Here is a 25,000-nt window from a genome sequence, read left to right on the forward strand (position 1 = left end):
CTCTCATTGAGAGGGGAACAGACAATATAGTACAATAGTTTTCATACAATTCTTGAGGGTTTCAGTAAAAGGAAATAAAATAAAATAAAATAACATGAAATGAAAGACAAGTCCATATTTAATCTCTGGAAGCCGGGCTAAATGAGCAATCTCTGTTGCTGCATTCCCATCAAGTTAGAGGTGTGTGATGCCTCTAAAATCTGAACACATGACTGAAATTTGCAAGGTTAAAGTGACCAGAATGATCTCAGCTGACCCTTGAATGCCAATCTTTAAGGTGTTTCCTGGCTCTCAATTATGCGGTATTTGGTGAGCGGTATAGAGGGGCCAATATTAGGGCAGGGGCTGCCGTGTCCAGTCTTGACCTTGGCCCCTACGAAACACAGCTTCCCCCCCCAACAGAGATGCTGCTGGCCTCACAGACATCTGCCTCACCTCTCATACACACCTCACATAAAACCCCCTCCTCCATTATTTTTTTATTTATTTATTTTTTTTGGGGGGGGGGGTCCGAGATGACTTATCGTGATTTTCCTGGCTTGGGTTGCCCCCGTCAGGCCGTAGGAAGTCTTACCCGTCATCGGGAACAACCACATCATGCTCAACCTCTCATCGCTTTGAGATCGTTGACCCTCAACAGGATCCGATATTCTCTGGAACCTTTTGGAAAGTGCATTCAAGAGTCAGCAGAGCCCCGGGTCTGCTTTCAAATGAGTAAAAACATGGAGACAGGTTAATAATAGTTCCTGATCACACAGTTTTCCTGATACGAGTGTTCTCGTGAGACATCACACACGCCTAGGACAGACCCTCAGTCACCACTCAGAGAGCAAATACAAACTTTAGAAAATATAAAGGAAGAAACAAAATCATACCTAGGGAGGATAATTCAATTCATGATAATAATATAGAAAGATAAATATTGACTAAGTCTTTGATTATAAATTTAATTAAGATATATATATATACAATTATATTGGAGAGGCAGTGGATTCTAGAACCCACCCTTTAAGTTTCTACTGAGGCCAAAGTGGGGGTATTAATGGTCTACCAATTTAGGCTGGTTCCTAATTTCCAATTAAAAATAGGATTGTAATTACTTTTTCAAAACAGACCTTTTCAGGTATAAAACTCAATAGTGGCCTGAAATAAAAAATAAAAAGTAAATAAATAAAAATAAACAACATAATAGTCCATCCAATTGCATTCAGTCTCATATAGCATGCCCCACCTCAATTGCATAACACTTTATACATTTCTTTCTAAAAGAATAGAAAATAAAATAAAACAAAATAAAATAAAACATTCATATCATCCATCTTATTATTTCCCCTTAAAACATAAACTTGTTCCTAATTTTTACTCAAGAACCCTTTTGCTAAATTTACTTTTTTCCAACAGACTCATTTTCTCCCCTCATAGCCCACATAACTGTTGATGAACTTATCCATAAAAAGAAAATAGTTAATGTTAAAACCTTTTCATCAAAATGACTTAATTATCAATTCGTATTCCATTCAATAAGTTTGTTCACTCATCTTTATCATACCAAATACCAAATTATTAATCACCATGTTATTAGTAAAACATTATAAATCATTCATCAGGGTTTTCTCTAAAGTAACCTTTTTTAATTTTTCTTTTATTCTCAATGTCTTGTTCATTAAAACTCTTCAGGTGTAAGCTCCAACTGACCAAAATCTTAAACCTCTTAATTCATGTCACTTGGTAGTGATACTTCATCAAATCTCACTAGCCTTATCTTGCCACTTACACCCAAACGTGTCATAACTTTACAAAGAGCTTACAGATTTCATAATTTCCCATATTACTTTAAATTTGGACTATAAGTCATCATCAATTTCTTTAAACTGTTTTAGAATGATTTGTTCATCCATATCACTAATTTATATCTATATTAACTCTTTACGGGTGTTCCTAAATTCTATTTCACAACATTAATCTTTGGGCTATTTCTCATTATTCTTCTATCAATCTGCAGATGCCACACAATATCGTCATTATGGTTTCTTATCTCTACTGCTCTGCAGAAACCAAAATATTATATTCCTCTTATCTCAATCCCAGTCACACAGAAAGACTTAAAGTCACTTGCTTCTTTAACATTAATTGTGGTTCTCTATATAACTAAAGATATCATTAAAAATTAAAATAAAGTACAAATAAAACTTTTCATTTTTAGAAGTTATCTCTTTGGTCGCCCTCCGGCCTTTCAGAATTTTGAGGGAGTCTCTGGATAATTTAGATAGTGACTTCAGCCAATTTGTCACTTTGTCTCTGCCGTCAAGTCTATAACATTTACGCCTACCATTTTTAATCAATTGACATTATTAAATTTAAGCCCTCAGTTGAATTTAGACAATGGTTTTTAACCCATGATGGACGGCAATCTTTAACTTTATAATTCCACTTTAACTAATCCAGAGAGTAATTCAAATCAACATCATAAATGACAAAAGTCGTCATAACAGACAGAGCTGGATAACAATCCATTTAAAGCTCGTCCCGTGTTCTGGATCATCTTTTCACCAGATTCCTTCAAAATTATCAGTTTCTCTAAAGGTTGTCGTTTACCTTAACCCATCTGTAATGGTCAAATACCCATTCCAGAGGTTAATGACACCCAATTAGAACAGAACAGTTCTAGGAACACATACAACATAAGGTGCAGTCACACCCACACACACATTAAACATGAATTGCTCATTCGCAAATTCTACTTTTAGTGTTTACTCAAATTATTATTTAAACTCAGCTTTTGCATCTGCTCATTATTACTTTGTCTACAAGTCAGCTGGATTGTTTTGGTTCTGATATCATTTCTTTGTTTTGTTTCAGCTTTAGCAGGGCGATAACAAATTGCACCATCCCTGCTTCCACAAGCAGTCTCTCTCTCTCTCTCTCTCTCTCTCTCTCTCTCTCTCTCTCTCTCTCTCTCTCTCTCTCTCTCTCTCTCTCTCTCTATAACCTTTTTAACAGTCTTCTAAGACTTTAACTTCAATGTTAAATTCATCTCATACCTTTTTAAACACTGTTTTACCTAAAACATGTATTATCATTTTCAAGTGATGCCCTGTGCTTTTACTCATCAATATCTTCTATCATCTGTGGCACAGGCTCAGATATCAGCCTTGAGCTGGTTTCGAAAGAGAGAGACTTCTATGCATTCCGGACTGGTACTGCATTTTCATAAACTTTTAACTTGTCACCCTAGCACAGCATAAGACTTGGCTAGAGATTACATTTATCTTCCAATAAACATCAGACTTCACACTAGCTCAGCGTAAGACCTGGCTAGAAATTAAAATTGTTTTCAAATAAGCGACAGACATTTTCCTTTTAACTGTATCTTTTGCCATAATAACGTTTTCAAATGATCATAATTTTATATTTGTCTTTTGCCCATACAATAAATTTAAACTTCAAACATCTAAATTGAGTCTGAGTTACTCTTCCAATTTTAGCCCCAGCACCAGAAATGACATGGTGGGCCAGATTCAGATAAGCGAATTGTTTTATTACAGCTCTGCATGAGCTTATCTCTTGAAACCAAAACATCAGCTTCTAGGGTTTTTAGCTTTTAACCATATTCTCCTACAGTGTTTTTACCAACATCCAGTCAAATAAACTTTATCAGAATTTTTCACGAATCATTTTAACATTTTTGTCATTTAAACCCTCTATGTCTCTAATTATATAGTTACGTCGTTATTCTTTTAACCATAATTTATTTTAAAATGATCATAGATCTTTCCTTTTAAAAGGAATTTCTTAAGACTTCAATTTATTGAACTTATTTCCTTATTTTCAATCTGTGTACCTCTGTTTAAAATCCCTCCGTGTCCGTGACTATATCTGCTTTTTCCTTTTTCTTTTAAAAAAAAAACAACTTCAAGTCATTTTACTTAGACTACACAGACTAAATCCTACATAAGTTTCAGTGATTTCTGTCTATTTATCTCACAAACAGTTAGGAATTAAAAATGTTCCAGTCTTTTGGCTTTTAGCCAGTCAAGTTTCTGATTAACTTTTCCAATTAGAATTAAAACCTTTTGCTGCCCATTTACTTAATAATTCTTTCAAATTTCTTTGATGTCAGGGCTTCAGAGCAGCGCTGCTTACAGCGTTTGCTGTCTTTCGTCTCAAAATCTTTATCTGGACTGATTATGTCACTCAAATTTTTAGCCATCATTTTAGTCAAAGTTCATACTCACCTGAAATTATACCAGCAGAGATGGAGGCGAAGATCTTTAACCAACACAGCTGTGGCTTCTGCGTGATGAAACTGCAAAGTACACTTATACGAAAAAGTCACTTACTGGTCCATTCCAATTTGGGTCATACCTTACATTTTACTCGGGATCGTTCCTGATGCATCCCTGGCAAACAACCCTGAATCTATTTTTATTTTGTTTAACTAATAACTTAATCCCTAACTGTCTATTGTCCTAAATTCGGGGATCCCCTATCTGAGTTGGAAGAGACGGAGAAGGTTTGCGGTGATGCACTGGCCCCCTTTGTCCAGTGCCGCATGCCCCTTTTAGGAGTGGTATCCTTACCTTAGCCCTTAATCAGCTCTCTCCCCTTTAAGCATGCCTACGTTGCACCCCGTTTCCAAATTACTGGCCTACTGGAGCGACTTCTTATACCCCTTGTGTGTTTCTCAAAAAGCTCTCGACTTACTCAGAGTAGCCGAAACACAATCCTTAGTATAATTATTCCCTATTTCCCATTGAAATAAAGCTCTCCCGTTCCCCTAACCCAGTCTCTTCCAGTCAGACAAGTCTAATAATAAAAATATACTACCTTATCTACTTGTTTGCCAGAGGTGTACCAAGGAATGATTGCTCGCCAAATCTCCACCATAAACTGTTGGGGTAACAGCTTAGGACCCAGGACCAGTAGTGAAAAATGAAGACCAGGAGTCAGGAGTCAGATTAATTAAAGAAAATTTTACTGAAGAATAGTTTGCAGTTTCATCAGCAGAAGCCAGCTCAAGAGGAGTTTGTAGGCCGCGCTCCCTCTAACAGTCTCCCCGCCTCCGTCTAACGTACATACAATTTTCTGAACAGTTATACGGTTTTCAAGGTTTAGACACGTCATTACTGCCATGTGGACTGATTCTGATTGGTTCTAACAACATGCAATGTAAGCAACTTTCCACACGTAGACAGATAGAAGCATATATCTCTAAAAATGCGTAGACTTGATGTCGCCCAGGCCCAGATTAGTCTCCAGTGACCTCGGAGGTCAGAGAAAAGCGTCTAAAGGTCTGGCATCGCCTGCAGGAAGGCCCATATCCAATACTGGATCTGCACAAATCATACAACGCACACACAAAGTTTCCCAGAAAAACAGTTTCCATCAAGGTCGGGACATCTTAACTAACTATCAACAAAGTCCTTCTTCAAAACTGATACTAACTCTACTTCAGAAGTGACTTTATTCTATTCTATAAAGAAAGAAAAGTATATCAGAGAGGTACATTTCTGTTACATTTTGAGTCCCCAAAAGAGTCACATAGCTGTAACATAGATGACCCCGGGGGTCGCTTTAGGAAGACATACAGTTAATACATGCTGAGCTCTTCTCACTTCAAACACCAAGGACATTTGCCTGTCAGCATATCTTGACACAGACATCAGAGCTGGATTCAAAAGCACAGAGCAACTAAAACACTACAATATTCAAAATCACTCCTTGAATATAGAGAAGATTAAATATAAATAGGTTATATGTGAATTGATTTAGTAAATGTAGGAAATGGTTATAAATTGATTATCATTAATTCTTGTTTTGATATTAGATCATAAAATCGTTCATGAAGGATATGGGTCTGTTGAAGAGGCAAGTGATGTTTGGCTTGACCCTTAACCCTTCAACACGCACACACATGACCACACACGACCACACGCACACACATGACCACACACGACCACACGCACACACATGCTCACACACGACCACACGCACACACACATGACCACACACGACCACACGCACACACATGACCACACACGACCACACGCACACATATGACCACACACGACCACCCGCACACACATGACCACACGCGACCACACACACACACACATGACCACACCCACACACATGACCACACACGACCACATGCACACACATGACCACACGCACACACATTATCACACAAACACACATGATCACACGCTCACACACGACCACATAAACACACGACCACACACACACACATGACCACACACATGACCACATGCACACACAACCACATGCGCACACATGACCACACACGACCACATGCACACACATGACCACACACGACCACACGCACACACATGACCACACGCACACACATGACCACACACGACCACACGCACACACATGACCACACGCACACACATTATCACACAAACACACATGATCACACGCTCACACACGACCACATAAACACACGACCACACGCACAAACATGACCACACACATGATCACATGACCACATGCACACACAACCACATGCACACACATGACCACATGCACACACATGACCACACACGACCACATGCACACACATGACCACACACAACCACATTCACACACACGACCACATGCACACACATGACCACACACGACCACACGCACACACATGACCACACACGACCACACGCACACACACGACCACACGCACACACATGCTCACACACGCACACACACATGACCACACACGACCACACGCACACACATGACCACACACGACCACACGCACACACATGACCACACGCGACCACACACACACACACATGACCACACCCACACACATGACCACACACGACCACATGCACACACATGACCACACGCACACACATTATCACACAAACACACATGATCACACGCTCACACACGACCACATAAACACACGACCACACGCACACACATGACCACACACATGACCACATGCACACACAACCACATGCGCACACATGACCACACACGACCACATGCACACACATGACCACACACGACCACACGCACACACATGACCACACGCACACACATGACCACACACAACCACATGCACACACACGACCACATGCACACACATGACCACACACGACCACACGCACACACATGACCACACACGACCACATGCACACACATGACCACACACGACCACACACGACCACACGCACACACATGACCACACACGACCACATGCACACACATGACCACACACGACCACATGCACACACATGACCACACACGACCACATGCACACACATGACCACACACGACCACATGCACACACATGACCACACACGACCACATGCACACACATGACCACACACGACCACATGCACACACACGACCACATGCACACACATGACCACACACGACCACATGCACACACATGACCACACACGACCACATGCACACACATGACCACACACGACCACATGCACGACCACGCACACACACACGACCACGCACACACACACGACCACATGCACGACCACGCACACACGCACACACATGACCACACGCACACACATGACCACACGCACACACATGACCACACGCACACACATGATCACACAAACACACATGATCACACGCTCACACACGACCACATAAACACACGACCACACGCACACACATGACCACACGAACACAAATGACCACATGCACGACCACGCACACACATGACCACACGAACACAAATGACCACATGCACGACCACGCACATGACCGCACGTGCACACATGACCCCACACGACCACATGCACACACATGACCACACGCACACACGACCACATGCGCACACATGACCACACGCACACACGACCACATGCGCACACATGACAACTCAAACGATCACACGCACGCACACACACATGACCGCATGTGCACACATGACCACACGCGCACACATGACCACACGCACACACGACCACACGCACACACGACCACACGCACACAAGACCACACACACACGACCACACGCACACACACGACCACACGCACACACACGACCACACACACACGCACACACGACCACACGCACACACATGACCACATGCACACACATGACCACACACACACACACATGACCACATGCACACACATGACCACACACACGACCACATGCACACACACGACCACATGCACACACATGACCACATGCACACACATGACCACACGCACACACATGACCACACGCACACACAAGACCACACGCACACATGACCGCACACAAATGACCCCACACGCACACACACATGACAACACGCGCATACATGACCACACACATGACCACACACGACCACACGCACACACGACCACACACGACCACATGCACACACACGACCACACGCACACACACGACCACACACACACGCACACACGACCACACGCACACACATGACCACATGCACACACATGACCACACACACACACACATGACCACATGCACACACATGACCACACACACGACCACATGCACACACACGACCACATGCACACACATGACCACATGCACACACATGACCACACGCACACACATGACCACACGCACACACAAGACCACACGCACACATGACCGCACACAAATGACCCCACACGCACACACACATGACAACACGCGCATACATGACCACACACATGACCACACACGACCACACGCACACACGACCACACACGACCACATGCACACACAACCACACGTACACATGATCACACGCACACACACACATAACCACACATGACCCCACACGCACACACACATATAACCACACGCACGCACACACATGACCACACGCATGCACATGACCGCACACACATGACCCCATACGCACACACACATGACAACACGCGCACACATGACCACACGCACACACGATCACACGCACACACACGCACACACATGACCACACGCGACCACATGCACACACAACCACACGTACACACATGATCACACGCACACACACACACACACACATAACCACACATGACCACTAGGGCTGTCAAAATTGCTCAAAAATGACGTTTGAATATTCCCTCTAAAAAAAGCGTGAATATTCGAACTATTCGAACATCTGGTTGCGCATTTTATCAATGACGCGCATTACGTCAATAACAGGACAAATGAATACAAAGACACATAACTACTTATATAGGTAGTCTATTTAAGTTTAAACATATTTGACAACGTATTACCTACACAAAAACAAGTAAATCAACTAATGGCTAAGACCGCAGACCTCACTCTCTCTCGCCCTCACCCTCTCTCTCTCTCTCTCTCTCTCTCTCTCTCTCTCACTCTCTCTCTCTCACTCTCTCTCTCTCTCTCTCACTCTCTCTCGCCCTCACGCTCTCTGCTCATAACGGTTTAAATGAACACACACACATTTTGAGGCTGATCAAGAGTTTTGTGCAAGCAATTTAAGGTCGCGACTCTTGTCCCAAATATAGCAGTCTTCATTCAGTGATTGAAACAAATATTAATATAAGTTTTACAGCATATTATTGAACGCTCCGAGTGAGCTGTGCTGTGGTGAACATGGAACTTTACCTTGACATGAAACGGTAAATAATCAAACCAGTGGAAGCAGTGCATTTATCCTTCATTCATGCAATATCTCTTCAGTCAGTACCTCGGCTCCATTGCTTGACAGAACTCACTGAAGTCTGCCCCATCCACGACACTGATCGCTCTCATGTCCTTACAAATCAACTAAATTAATTTCTGCGTTATGGCCTCTTGTCGTGTTGCAGACAGAGAGCTTGTGGCGGCGATGCAAAGTAAGGCTGGTCCAGTTTGCACATACAAATGAGTTGCTTATATTTACAAAACGAGCCTACAAAAGCATAAAAAACACATTTTCCCGTTTAATAAAGAAAAGTTCACGAAACTAAGTGAAAACTCACTAAAGTGTTTAGTGAAATTAGGAAACATTTAGATATCATAAATTGAGTTGTATAAGTTAACGTTACATTTCTACATACATTTTGTTCTCATGTCACAAGTAATATCAAGGTTTATTTTGATCTGTTTTACATGATTCTTCTGTAGTGTGGTTTTCGGTGAAGTGTACTAAAATAAATATCGTCACCTGTGTACATTAGCCCACTTCTTCTCCACGCTTTTCCTGATAGTTTATAGAACAATTACTCCGAGTCGCCATCTGCCGTTTCAAAGAAAAGCACAACGGCGAGCGCGTCGAGTATAAACGCCTCGTCCGCTTGGGGAGGAGCGCGCGCAGTCAGCGGAGGCTCGCGCTCTGGAGACGGGCCAAAGTACACAAGGCTTCACTCGCAAAGCAGACAGACACGCCTCTACTACCGCGGGCGTTTTTCCCCCCACATTTTTTTATTTATTCGAATATTAATTTTCACCTTCGAAATTAGTTTTTTAAAAACTATTCGAATATATATTCGAATTTAGAATATTCGTTGACAGCCCTAATGACCACACATGACCCCACACGACCCCACACGCACAAACACGACCACACGCACACACACATATAACCACACGCACGCACACATGACCACACGCACACACACGACCACACGCGCACACATGACCACACGCACACACACGACCACACGCGCACACATGACCACACGCACGCACACATGGCCACACACGCACACACACGACCACACGCGCACACATGACCACACGCACACACACGACCACACGCGCACACATGACCACACGCGCACACATGGCCACACGCGCACACATGACCACACGCACACACATGACCCCACACGACCACACGCACACACATGACCACACGCACACACACGACCACACGCACACACATGACCACACGCGCACACATGGCCACACGCGCACACATGACCACACGCACACACATGACCACACGCACACACATGACCACACGCGCACACATGACCACTCAAACGATCACATGCGCACACATGACCACACACACACATGACCACACACACACATGACCACACACACACATGACCACACGCACAGACATGACCACACGCACAGACATGACCACACGCTCAGACATGACCACACGCTCAGACATGACCACACGCTCAGACATGACCACACGCTCAGACATGACCACACGCACACACATGACCACGCTCACACACATGACCACACTCACAGACATGACCACACTCACAGACATGACCACACTCGCATACATGACCACACTCGCATACATGACCACGCTCACATACATGACCACACTCACAGACATGACCACACTCGCATACATGACCACACTCACATACATGACCACGCTCACAGACATGACCACACGCACAGACATGACCACACTCACAGACATGACCACACACACACACACACATACATGACCACACTCACAGACATGACCACACGCACAGACATGACCACACGCACACACATGACCACACGCACACACATGACCACACGCACACACATGACCACACGCACACACATGACCACACGCACACACATGACCACACGCACACACATGACCACACGCACACACATGACCACACACGCACAGACATGACCACACACGCACATACATGACCACACGCACATACATGACCACACGCTCAGACATGACCAAACGCTCAGACATGACCACACGCTCAGACATGACCACACGCACAGACATGACCACACGCACAGACATGACCACACGCACAGACATGACCACACGCACACACATGACCACACGCACATACATGACCACGCTCACAGACATGACCACGCTCACAGACATGACCACGCTCACATACATGACCACGCTCACAGACATGACCACGCGCACAGACATGACCACACTCACAGACATGACCACACGCTCAGACATGACCACACGCACAGACATGACCACACGCACAGACATGACCACACGCACAGACATGACCACACGCACACACATGACCACACGCACATACATGACCACACTCACATACATGACCACGCTCACAGACATGACCACACGCACAGACATGACCACACTCACAGACATGACCACACACACACACACACACACATACATGACCACGCTCACAGACATGACCACGCTCACATACATGACCACGCTCACAGACATGACCACACGCACAGACATGACCACACTCACAGACATGACCACACGCTCAGACATGACCACACGCACAGACATGACCACACGCACAGACATGACCACACGCACATACATGACCACACTCACATACATGACCACGCTCACAGACATGACCACACGCACAGACATGACCACGCTCACATACATGACCACGCTCACAGACATGACCACACGCTCAGACATGACCACACGCTCAGACATGACCACACGCTCAGACATGACCACACGCTCAGACATGACCACACGCACACACATGACCACGCTCACACACATGACCACACTCACAGACATGACCACACTCACAGACATGACCACACTCGCATACATGACCACACTCACATACATGACCACGCTCACATACATGACCACACTCACAGACATGACCACACTCGCATACATGACCACACTCACATACATGACCACGCTCACAGACATGACCACACGCACAGACATGACCACACTCACAGACATGACCACACACACACACACACATACATGACCACACTCACAGACATGACCACACGCACAGACATGACCACACGCACACACATGACCACACGCACACACATGACCACACGCACACACATGACCACACGCACACACATGACCACACGCACACACATGACCACACGCACACACATGACCACACGCACACATACATGACCACACGCACATACATGACCACACGCTCAGACATGACCAAACGCTCAGACATGACCACACGCTCAGACATGACCACACGCACAGACATGACCACACGCACAGACATGACCACACGCACAGACATGACCACACGCACACACATGACCACGCTCACAGACATGACCACGCTCACATACATGACCACGCTCACAGACATGACCACACGCACAGACATGACCACACGCTCAGACATGACCACACGCTCAGACATGACCACACGCTCAGACATGACCACACGCACACACATGACCACGCTCACACACATGACCACACTCACAGACATGACCACACTCACAGACATGACCACACTCGCATACATGACCACACTCACATACATGACCACGCTCACATACATGACCACACTCACAGACATGACCACACTCGCATACATGACCACACTCACATACATGACCACGCTCACAGACATGACCACACGCACAGACATGACCACACTCACAGACATGACCACACACACACACACACATACATGACCACACTCACAGACATGACCACACGCACAGACATGACCACACGCACACACATGACCACACGCACACACATGACCACACGCACACACATGACCACACGCACACACATGACCACACGCACACACATGACCACACGCACACACATGACCACACGCACACATACATGACCACACGCACATACATGACCACACGCTCAGACATGACCAAACGCTCAGACATGACCACACGCTCAGACATGACCACACGCACAGACATGACCACACGCACAGACATGACCACACGCACAGACATGACCACACGCACACACATGACCACGCTCACAGACATGACCACGCTCACATACATGACCACGCTCACAGACATGACCACACGCACAGACATGACCACACTCACAGACATGACCACACGCTCAGACATGACCACACGCACAGACATGACCACACGCACAGACATGACCACACGCACAGACATGACCACACGCACACACATGACCACACGCACATACATGACCACACTCACATACATGACCACGCTCACAGACATGACCACACGCACAGACATGACCACACTCACAGACATGACCACACACACACACATACATGACCACACTCACAGACATGACCACACGCACAGACATGACCACACTCACAGACATGACCACACTCACAGACATGACCACACACACACACACACACTCACAGACATGACCACACTCACAGACATGACCACACGCACACACATGACCACACGCACACACATGACCACACGCACACACATGACCACACGCACAGACATGACCACACGCACATACATGACCACGCTCACAGACATGACCACGCTCACAGACATGACCACACGCACAGACATGACCACACGCACAGACATGACCTCACGCTCAGACATGACCACACTCACATACATGGCCACACGCACAGACATGACCACACTCACAGACATGACCACACTCACAGACATGACCACACGCACAGACATGACCACACGCTCAGACATGACCACACGCACAGACATGACCACACGCACAGACATGACCACACTCACAGACATGACCACACGCACAGACATGACCACACGCTCAGACATGACCACACACACACACACATGACCACACGCTCAGACATGACCACACGCACAGACATGACCACACGCACAGACATGACCACACTCACAGACATGACCACACGCACAGACATGACCACACGCTCAGACATGACCACACACACACACACATGACCACACTCACAGACATGACCACACTCACAGACATGACCTCACGCTCGGACATGACCACACACACACACACATGACCACACTCACAGACATGACCACACTCACAGACATGACCTCACGCTCAGACATGACCACACTCACATACATGACCACACTCACATACATGACCACACTCACATACATGACCACACTCACAGACATGACCACACTCACAGACATGACCACACGCACAGACATGACCACACTCACAGACATGACCACACGCACAGACATGACCACACGCTCAGACATGACCACACACACACACACACATGACCACACGCTCAGACATGACCACACGCACAGACATGACCACACGCACAGACATGACCACACGCACAGACATGACCACACTCACAGACATGACCACACGCACAGACATGACCACACGCTCAGACATGACCACACACACACACACATGACCACACTCTCGGACATGACCACACACACACACACATGACCACACGCTCGGACATGACCACACACACACACACATGACCACACTCACAGACATGACCTCACGCTCAGACATGACCACACTCACATACATGACCACACTCACATACATGACCACACTCACATACATGACCACACTCACAGACATGACCACACTCACAGACATGACCACACGCACAGACATGACCACACACACACACACATGACCACACGCACACACATGACCACACGCACAGACATGACCACACACACACACACATGACCACACACACCACACAACGACCACACACACACACACACACACACACATATACTTGATCACCACGCACACACACACGCACACACACGATCACACACACGATCACACACACATATGACCATCTCTTTATTTATGCCTATTTAAGTCTGTTATGTTAAATATATTACAAAAAATGTGCCATAGACAAACGTTGTGATGTTTGATCTGTGATGGTCCTTTGTGTCCCAGGTCACTCAGCTGCTGTATGGGTTTGTGATTCAGAAGAACAACAGCTGGTTTCGCTCCCTGCTTCCTCCTGAAGTGACCAAAAAAGGAGACAACAGCATTTTAAGTGAGTCGTGTGGTTCAGCAGTGAGTCCTCTGGTCTATCCTCTCTCACACACACACACACACACTCGTGTGGTTCAGCAGTGAGTCCTCTGGTCTATCCTCTCTCACACACACACACACACACACACTCGTGTGGTTCAGCAGTGAGTCCTCTGGTCTATCCTCTCTCTCACACACACACACACACACACACACACACACACACTCGTGTGGTTCAGCAGTGAGTCCTCTGGTCTATCCTCTCTCTCTCACTCACACACACACACACACACACACACACACACACACACTTGTGTGGTTCAGCAGTGAGTCCTCTGGTCTATCCTCTCTCACACACACACACACACACACACACACTTGTGTGGTTCAGCAGTGAGTCCTCTGGTCTATCCTCTCTCTCACACACACACACACACACACACACACACACACACACACACACTTGTGTGGTTCAGCAGTGAGTCCTCTGGTCTATCCTCACACACACACACTCGTGTCACACGTGTTTTGCCTGTAACTCTTGAGCTGGTGTAAAGTCTGCTGGTCTGGTGTTGCAGGTTCTGGTCCTCCTCAGTTCTACATCGGTCTGGGACCGCGGATCCACGGCCCCGTCCACAGCGTCACACGCTTCGTCCAGTACATTATGGCCAACCTGACGGGGGCCGTCACCAACCTCACCGAGAGCCAGTGCCAGAAGCCCGGAGACATCAGCTCAGAGGACAGAGACGTGAGCATCACTGACCAGCCCAGCTCTCATGATCTGTGTGTGTGTGTGTGTGTGTGTGTGTGTGTGTGTGTGTGTGTGTGTGTGTGTGTGTGTGTGTGTGTGTGTGTGTGTGTGTGTGTGTGTGTGTGTGTGTGTGTGTGTGTGTGTGTGTGTGTGTGTGTGTGTGAGAGTGAGAGAGTGAGAGAGTGTGTATTCCCAGAATGCCCAGTGCTTATGTTCTCTGTGTGTGTGTGTGTGTGTGTGTGTGTGTTCTCCCTCAGAACTACTCGTTTTTCTGGGTGTCGGGCCCCTCGGGGGTCAACAGTAGTGCGGGGCCGGTGTGTGTGAAGGCCTCAGTGCGTCTGTCCAAGGCTGTGTCTCCGGCGTTCGAGCGGCTGGAGTACGGCTCGCGGGAGTTCTCCACCTGGACTGAGTCTCGCTGGAAGAGCATCAGAGCCAGAGTCTTCCTCGTGGCCAGCCGAGAACTGGAGGTAACGCATCATCATCATCATCATCATCATGTGACCCTCGCTGTCATGTGATCATCACACGCGTGTGCTTGTGTCCGCAGATGCTGACCCTGGGGGTGGGCGTGGCCGTGCTGCTGCTGTCGGTGTTGGTGACCTACTTCATCAGCTCAAAGGCGGAGCTTCTGTTTAGCTCCGCCCGTGAGACGCCCTCGACGACCTACTGACCAATCACAGACACACACACACTTCAGCTCAAGAGGAACTTATCCTGATGGGATTGTGCCGCACTGGTTTATCTGGGATGGGCTGCTCTGGTCTCCTGGAACGCTGTTCATATTCTTTTGTCATCTTTTTTTATAATTCCAGATGGGGGTTTTTTTCTGATTATGACATGGACGGGCACAAAAAAAGCTGATTTTAAGTGTTTAAAGTTGAGAGTGAGTGAGTGAGTGAATGTTAATTTGAGTGTGAGTGTGTGAGAGTGTGTGTGTGAGAGTGTGTGTGTGTGTGTGTGTGTGTGAGTGAGTTTGTGCAATAGCTTACTGAGTTTAGTTCTAACTTTATTAATGATGTGGAATCTTTATTTGGGAATGTAAACCTGTCCATTCGGGACGTGTGATTATTCGCTGACGGCTGTAACGACACACACACACACACACACACACACACACACACGTCTGCGATCATCGCACTGGAGACCCGGAGCTTCGCAAAACCAAATGAACACTGATACACAGCGTCTGTTTGACTTTAACTGAATGAAAGCCGATTGATTAATGATGTCATTATTTTCTCTAAGAATCTGATGCCTTGAGAATAATAAACATGACTTTCTTTTCCAAACGTTTCACGTTATTATTATTGAAATAAACATTATTCATCAACTTGGCAAATCAATGGAGAAAAAGCATATTTCCCTAAATGACCTAATATTGTGTTGGTCTTTTGCTGACCCGTCTCTGATGGACTCCTCTAGACCCCTGAAGGTGTGCTGTGGTGTCTGGCACCAAGATGTTAGCAGCAGATCCTTTAAGTCCTCCATGGATGGGACTTGTTTGTTCAGCTCATCCCACAGATGCTCGATTGGATTGAGATCTGGGGAATTTGGAGGCCGAGTCAACGCCTCACACTCGTTGTTGTGCTCCTCAAACCATTCCTGAAGCATTTGTGCTTCCTCAGACCAGGCCGTCTTCTTCCATTGCTCCGTGGTCCAGTTCTGATGCTCACGGGCCACTGTTGGTGCTTTGGGCGGGGTCAGGGGTCAGCATGGGCACCCTGACTGCTCCATACTCCACAAACTGAGATGCTCTGTGTATTCTGAGCCCTTTCTATCAGAACCAGCATTAACTTCTGGAGCAGTTTGAGCTCCAGTAGCTCGTCTGTTAGAGTAGTTAGTGTCCTCTGTGCTGCTTAGATTTGAAGGATTAAAGTCTGAAGTGTGGATCACTGTCTGATAAAGTGCAGTTCCCGAACATCAGCGATTGTGCTCGTGTGTGAAGAATGTAAATCTGGTGTATTTTGATCTATAATGAAGTGTGTGCCGCATGAGCCCTGCCAGCAGAGGGCGCTGTGAGCCGTCTAACCCTGAGAGCAGCACAGGATCTCATTAATGATCAATATCACTCAGCCACTGTAAATCCCTCAATTATGGCTAATTATTGTTTTTATTAGTTTATTAAGAGATCAGAGGCCTCATTTATAAAAGAAATAAGAGTATCCCAGCCAACCAATATCATTCCTGGGTGTAGTTTTCAATTCAGCTGCATCATTCAAGATCGGCTCTTAAAGGAACACGCCACTATTTCTGAAAATAGGCTCATTCTCCGACTCCTCTAGAGTTGAGCTAGCCTGGATGCCAGCCGAACGTAGCCCCGCCCACAACATTTTTACACGGGCAGTTCGGTCTGGACTTGCTCAATAGAGAAACTGTTCGGACCAATGAAATCATCAGGGCGGGCTTTAGACGATGATTGACAGATGATCAACAGTAGCGTCATCATCCACGTCATCAAAGCCGCTTGGGTTGAGTTTGTTCTAATCCTAACGGAGAACTTGTTCATATAGGCGTTCACCTTTACTATTTCTCTCAGAAATGATGATGGTGTTGGTCAGTACTCTGTGTATCCTTAAATTCTGTTTTTACAACACCGGCAAAGATCGTTTTCACTCATCTTTTTCTTCTAACGTTAGTCCAGCGTGCGGGCAGGGTTGCCAAGTGTTTACAACAAAACCCGCCCGATTGCTAACGTTCCTCAAAACTAGCCAAAAACAAGCCCAATAGCTTTCCAAGGGGGTTCTCCGGGAAAAAAGGCATTTGAGGGGTAAAATATGTATTATTTTGGCAGGACTGGCAGCTAAAAATCGCATTCCTGGGTCTGTATATCCCATAATTGGGGTCGCTTCAACCCGTGGACTTGGCAACACAGGTCAGTTGAGTTCTGTTGACATTTGACAACTAACGTCATGCGTCGCTCCGTTGCTCTGATTGGTTGTAGGTCTATCCAATTGAGGTCTTTCCTGGTTCGGTTGAAACACACCCCATAATCACAGCCCAACGGAGCAGAATCAGACTCATATTCTGACTAGAATTGAGTATGACGACGTCAGGCTAGAGTTGAGTTTGACCATTTGTGAATCCATTCAGTCGATCTCCGCTAGCACTTTTAGCATAGCTTAGCATAGATCATTGAATCTGATTAGACCGTTAGCATCTCGCTCAAACATGACCAAAGAGTTTGGCTATTTTGTAAATGTAATTATTTAATTTAACTTTAACTAATTTATTAAATAAAATAAAATTACATAATTAAATAATTGCATAAAATTGTAAGAATTAAATCTTATTACATAATTAAATAACTTAAGTAATTCAATTAAATGATTCAATTAAATTACAGCTAGACACTTCAGGTGAATAGGCTGAATATTTTAACTAATATCACAGTAGATTATTTTGTGTTACAGGTATTCTGAATTAAGTTATGTTTAAATATGCAAATTAAAGGAACACGCCACCATTTCTGGAAACAGGCTCATTCCCACATGACAAAATACTAGAGTATATTATAGTAAAATTACTCTAGTAAATACTATAGTGTTTTTGAACCGTACTATAGTAAATATACTACAGTAAATGAACAAAGTGTAGTAAATACTATAATATACTACAATTTACGGTAGTATCTTTACTATAGTACGGTTCAAAAACACTATAGTATTTACTAGAGTAACTTTACTGTAATTTTACTATGAAATACTATAGCATGTGGGTTCTCTGTCTCCTCTAGAGTTAAACAGTTGAGTTTGACCGAATCCATTCAGCCGATCTCCGGGTCTGGCGCTAGCACTGTTAGCATAGCTTAGCATAGATCATTGAATCTGATTAGACCGTTAGCATCTCGCTCAAACATGAGTTTCCATTTTTTCCTGTTTAAAACTCGACTCTTCTGTCGTTCCATCGTGTGCTAAGACCGACGGGAAATGAGAAGTTGTGATGTTCTAGGCCGATATGGCGGGAACTATACTCTCATTATTTCTGGAAAAATTCCTCAGATGACGCAAATATCGTAATTTTGCATCATCTGAGGATTGTTTGTCCAGAGGTTAAAGACTACAGCCACTAGATGGAGCTGTTCCGCATGTTATAACCCCTCATAGGGGAGAGATCTCACACACTGAATGAGCTCGGCCGGCCACACGGACACTCATAACGGAGCGCTGCAGAGCAAAGTGAGTGATTCAACTCTTCAATGAATTCCTGTGATAGTTTAGCTTCCATACGCGATCTGAAAACCTGCCAGACTGGCGCTTAACTCTTCATGAGGAATGAAATCTGACTCTGCTGCGTCTCGTTCGGCTCACTCACACTGTAGTGAAAACACACGTTCAGTTTTTAACTGTAGTGTTTGTTCTCTAACTGAACGAAATGATTGTATTACTATGAAGATCAAAACGACGGTGTACGGAGTGGCCTCGTAGGGCAGCGAAGCAGTGCATTCTGGGAGTTGTTGTTTTTCATCCCCATCTTTTCTCAGTCCAGAAGGCACCAAATTCAAAAATAATTTCACATTTCCACTACATAAATGACCCAGTTTAAACACAAAGCTTAATGCTAAATCACTGAAGTTACCCTTTAAAGTGATGATACACAGGGCAACTTTTTAAACAATGTTGTAGAAATGTGTTGCACATTCTCAATGGGAAAGTGCCCAAGTCAACTTTATTTATATAGCGCTTTTAACAATGCAGATTAAACAGGAAAATAAAGCAACATAATCTGATTCAGCCGTACAGCCATTCTGGAGAAAACGCTGAGGTCATCAGTTCATTTCAATTATCATACAGTCAACTTTATTTATATAGCGCTTTTAACAATGCAGATTGTCTCAAAGCAGCTTCACAGTGTTAAACAGGAAAATAATGCAGCATAATTTTATTCAGCTGTGAAGCCATTCTGGAAAAAAACGCTGATCATTTCAATTATCATACAGTGACAGTTTGGGCTTTGGATCAATAATTCGATCAGTAATTTAGTTTAAATGGTTAATTTAGTTTATTAGTTAGATATATTTCGATGTTTAGTTGAAAAATTAATACAAATAATACAAACAAATAATAAATACAGTGACAGTGTGGGCTTTAGATCAGTAATTAGATCAGTAATTTAGTTTATATGGTTAATTTAGCTTAATAATCAGATTTATTTGGAATAGTTGAACATTTAGAAAAATGTAGTGTCCCCAACTGAGGGCAAAAAAAGCAACAGTGCTCAAAAAAGAAACCCTGTGAATCATCACCTTTACTTCCCTAAAGACATTTCAGAGGCTGATAGGCCGAATGGCGGACGCCTCCTCAGTTTCATTCACGTCCCCTTCAGTGATGGCTGACCGTCCCACTCTCCATCTCATGGAAAGCACCTCATCTTATATCCGCAGATGACCTGTGCTCAAATGCCTTTTGTGTGTGCAAGTGCACCGACATGACTCAATCAGGATTCATCAGAAACTGAAGCAACGCCCGTTCCTGTTATCTCAGAGGGAGCGCTAGTGACCAAAACTGATATTTGTTCTTGTTTTAAGCTCAAACTCACTTCATTTCTCTTCTCCAGTAAATGTGTGTTGATGTAAGAGTGTTTAGATGTCTGAGCTGGAGTCAGAAACACTGAGGATGTGTTATATCCAGACGCTCTTTTCCAGTCTCTCGTCTTAATGTTCCTCAGAGAAACAGGAAGGAGTCGAGCTTCTGTCTTTACTGCTGCATGAGGTAAAGAAAAGAAGAAGAAGAAAGGACGCTGTTGTGAAATTGTGTGTGTGTGTGTGTGTATTTTGAGTATGAACGGACAGCCCACAGCTTCCTGTGAAGGGACACTTGTGTGTGCCGCAGTTGCTCTTCCTCCTCACACTTCTCTTCTGTTCATCGGAGGAAAGATGCCGTCGCTGGACTTCTGTCTGATTCTTCTGCTCAGCGCCAGCCAAGTGGGTAAGATTATCCTCAAATCCACACAAACCTCCGGAGAGATCCCACATGTCTGATGTTCCTCCGGAGGAATCATGAATATTACTCATTAAACAACTCTTTAAATAAAGTCACTGTCCGTTACGGAATCATGACGCAATAATTGTTGAATTGTTGAAATTTGAGATATATTTGATGTTTCTGGATTCCCTTTATTTGGTTAAATTGTTTTTAATTAATTGCTTTCAACATCTAAACATATTTTAAAACTAATTTGATTTAATAATAATTTTTAAAAAATATTTAAACATTTATAATACATTGTTTTAAACATTAAGAATAATGTTTTGTGTAATTGTGTTGTGTGTTGTCAGCCGCGCAGCAGGACAGTGTGTGTTACATCCTGGACGGGATTCTGATCGTGTACGCCGTCGTGCTGACCGTCCTGTACTGCAGACTAAAGGTCACGCTTCACTTCATTTTAATATAGTTAATTATATTCATTTGTATATTTTTATAAACCTTTTTTTTTTAAATGATGAACCAAATGACTGATAATGTTTTCTATGTTTAGCATAAAAGCAAAAGCTGAATATACAATATTATATAATTACAATCAGCTCATCTGTATCTCCCATTACTGGATAATGTCTGTATGATCACTGGATAATGTCCGTATGATCACTGGATAATGTCCGTAAGATCACTGGATAATGTCCGTATGATCACTGGAAAATGTCCGTATGATCACTGGATAATGTCCGTATGATCACTGGATAATGTCCGTATGATCACTGGATAATGTCCATAAGTTCACTGGATAATGTCCGTATGATCACTGGATAATGTCCGTATGATCACTGCATAATGTCCGTATGATCACTAAGATCGCTGAATAATGTCTGGAAGATCACTGGATAATGTCCGTAAGATCGCTGAATAATGTCCGTAGGATCACTGGAAAATGTCCATAAGATCACTGGATAATGTCCGTAAGATAACTGGATAATGTCCGTAAGATCGCTGAATAATGTCTGTATGATCACTGGATAATGTCCGTAAGATCACTGGATAATGTCCGTATGATCACTGGATAATGTCCATGAGATCACTGCATAATGTCCGTATGATCACTGGATAATGTCCGTATGATCACTGGATAATGTCCGTAAGATAACTGGATAATGTCCATAAGATCGCTGAATAATGTCCGTATGATCACTGGATAATGTCCGTATGATCACTGGATAATGTCCATAAGATCACTGCATAATGTCCGTATGATCACTGGATAATGTCCGTATGATCACTGGATAATGTCCGTATGATCACTGGATAATGTCCGTAAGATCGCTGAATAATGTCCGTATGATCACTGGAAAATGTCCATAAGATCACTGGATTATGTCCGTAAGATAACTGGATAATGTCCGTAAGATCGCTGAATAATGTCTGTATGATCACTGGATAATGTCCGTAAGATCACTGGATAATGTCCGTATGATCACTGGATAATGTCCATAAGATCACTGTATAATGTCCGTAAGATCGCTGAATAATGTCTGGAAGATCGCTGAATAATGTCTGGAAGATCACTGGATAATGTCCGTATGATCACTGGATAATGTCCGTATGATCACTGGATAATGTCCGTAAGATAACTGGATAATGTCCGTAAGATCGCTGAATAATGTCCGTATGATCACTGGATAATGTCTGTATGATCACTGCATAATGTCCGTAAGATAACTGGATAATGTCCGTAAGATCGCTGAATAATGTCCGTAAGATAACTGGATAATGTCCGTAAGATCGCTGAATAATGTCCGTATGATCACTGGATAATGTCCTTAAGATCACTGGATAATGTCCGTATGATCACTGGATAATGTCCATAAGATCGCTGAATAATGTCTGGAAGATCACTGGATAATGTCCAGTGATCACTGGATGTCCTGGATAATGTCCAGTGATCTTACGGACATTATCCAGTGATCTTACGGACATTATCCAGTGATCATACGGACATTATCCAGTGATCATACGGACATTATCCAGTGATCATACGGACATTATCCAGTGATCATATGGACATTATCCAGTGATCATACGGACATTATCCTGTGATCATACGTACATTATCCAGTGATCATACGGACATTATCCAGTGATCTTACTGGATAATGTCCGTAAGATCACTGGATAATGTCCGTATGATCACTGGATAATGTCCATGAGATCACTGCATAATGTCCGTATGATCACTGGATAATGTCCGTATGATCACTGGATAATGTCCGTAAGATAACTGGATAATGTCCGTAAGATCGCTGAATAATGTCCGTATGATCACTGGATAATGTCCGTATGATCACTGGATAATGTCCATAAGATCACTGCATAATGTCCGTATGATCACTGGATAATGTCCGTATGATCACTGGATAATGTCCGTATGATCACTGGATAATGTCCGTATGATCACTGGATAATGTCCGTAAGATCGCTGAATAATGTCCGTATGATCACTGGAAAATGTCCATAAGATCACTGGATAATGTCCGTAAGATAACTGGATAATGTCCGTAAGATCGCTGAATAATGTCTGGAAGATCACTGGATAATGTCCGTAAGATCACTGGATAATGTCCGTATGATCACTGGATAATGTCCGTATGATCACTGGATAATGTCCATAAGAT

General features: G+C 44.4%; 2 protein-coding genes across 2 annotated transcripts in view; both read left to right on the top strand.

Moving 5' to 3' along the window:
* The window catches only part of ncstn (nicastrin), a 34,525-nt gene extending 16,840 nt beyond the window's left edge, over positions 1-17,685 (top strand). The window contains 4 exon segments of the mRNA XM_079820224.1: positions 15,567-15,669; positions 16,226-16,395; positions 16,656-16,865; positions 16,946-17,685. Of these exon segments, the coding sequence (XP_079676350.1) occupies positions 15,567-15,669; positions 16,226-16,395; positions 16,656-16,865; positions 16,946-17,068 (606 nt within the window). The 3' untranslated portion in view covers positions 17,069-17,685.
* A 4,474-nt stretch (positions 17,686-22,159) lies between these two features.
* fcer1gl (Fc receptor, IgE, high affinity I, gamma polypeptide like) overlaps positions 22,160-25,000 on the top strand; it is an 11,744-nt gene continuing 8,903 nt past the window's right edge. The window contains exons 1-2 of the mRNA XM_079819397.1: positions 22,160-22,322; positions 22,673-22,761. Of these exons, the coding sequence (XP_079675523.1) occupies positions 22,175-22,322; positions 22,673-22,761 (237 nt within the window). The 5' untranslated portion in view covers positions 22,160-22,174. The remainder of the gene's footprint in view (positions 22,323-22,672; positions 22,762-25,000) is intronic.

The sequence above is a fragment of the Gobio gobio genome (genome assembly GCF_949357685.1).
Source record: "Gobio gobio genome assembly, chromosome: 6".
Lineage (NCBI taxonomy): Eukaryota > Metazoa > Chordata > Actinopteri > Cypriniformes > Gobionidae > Gobio > Gobio gobio.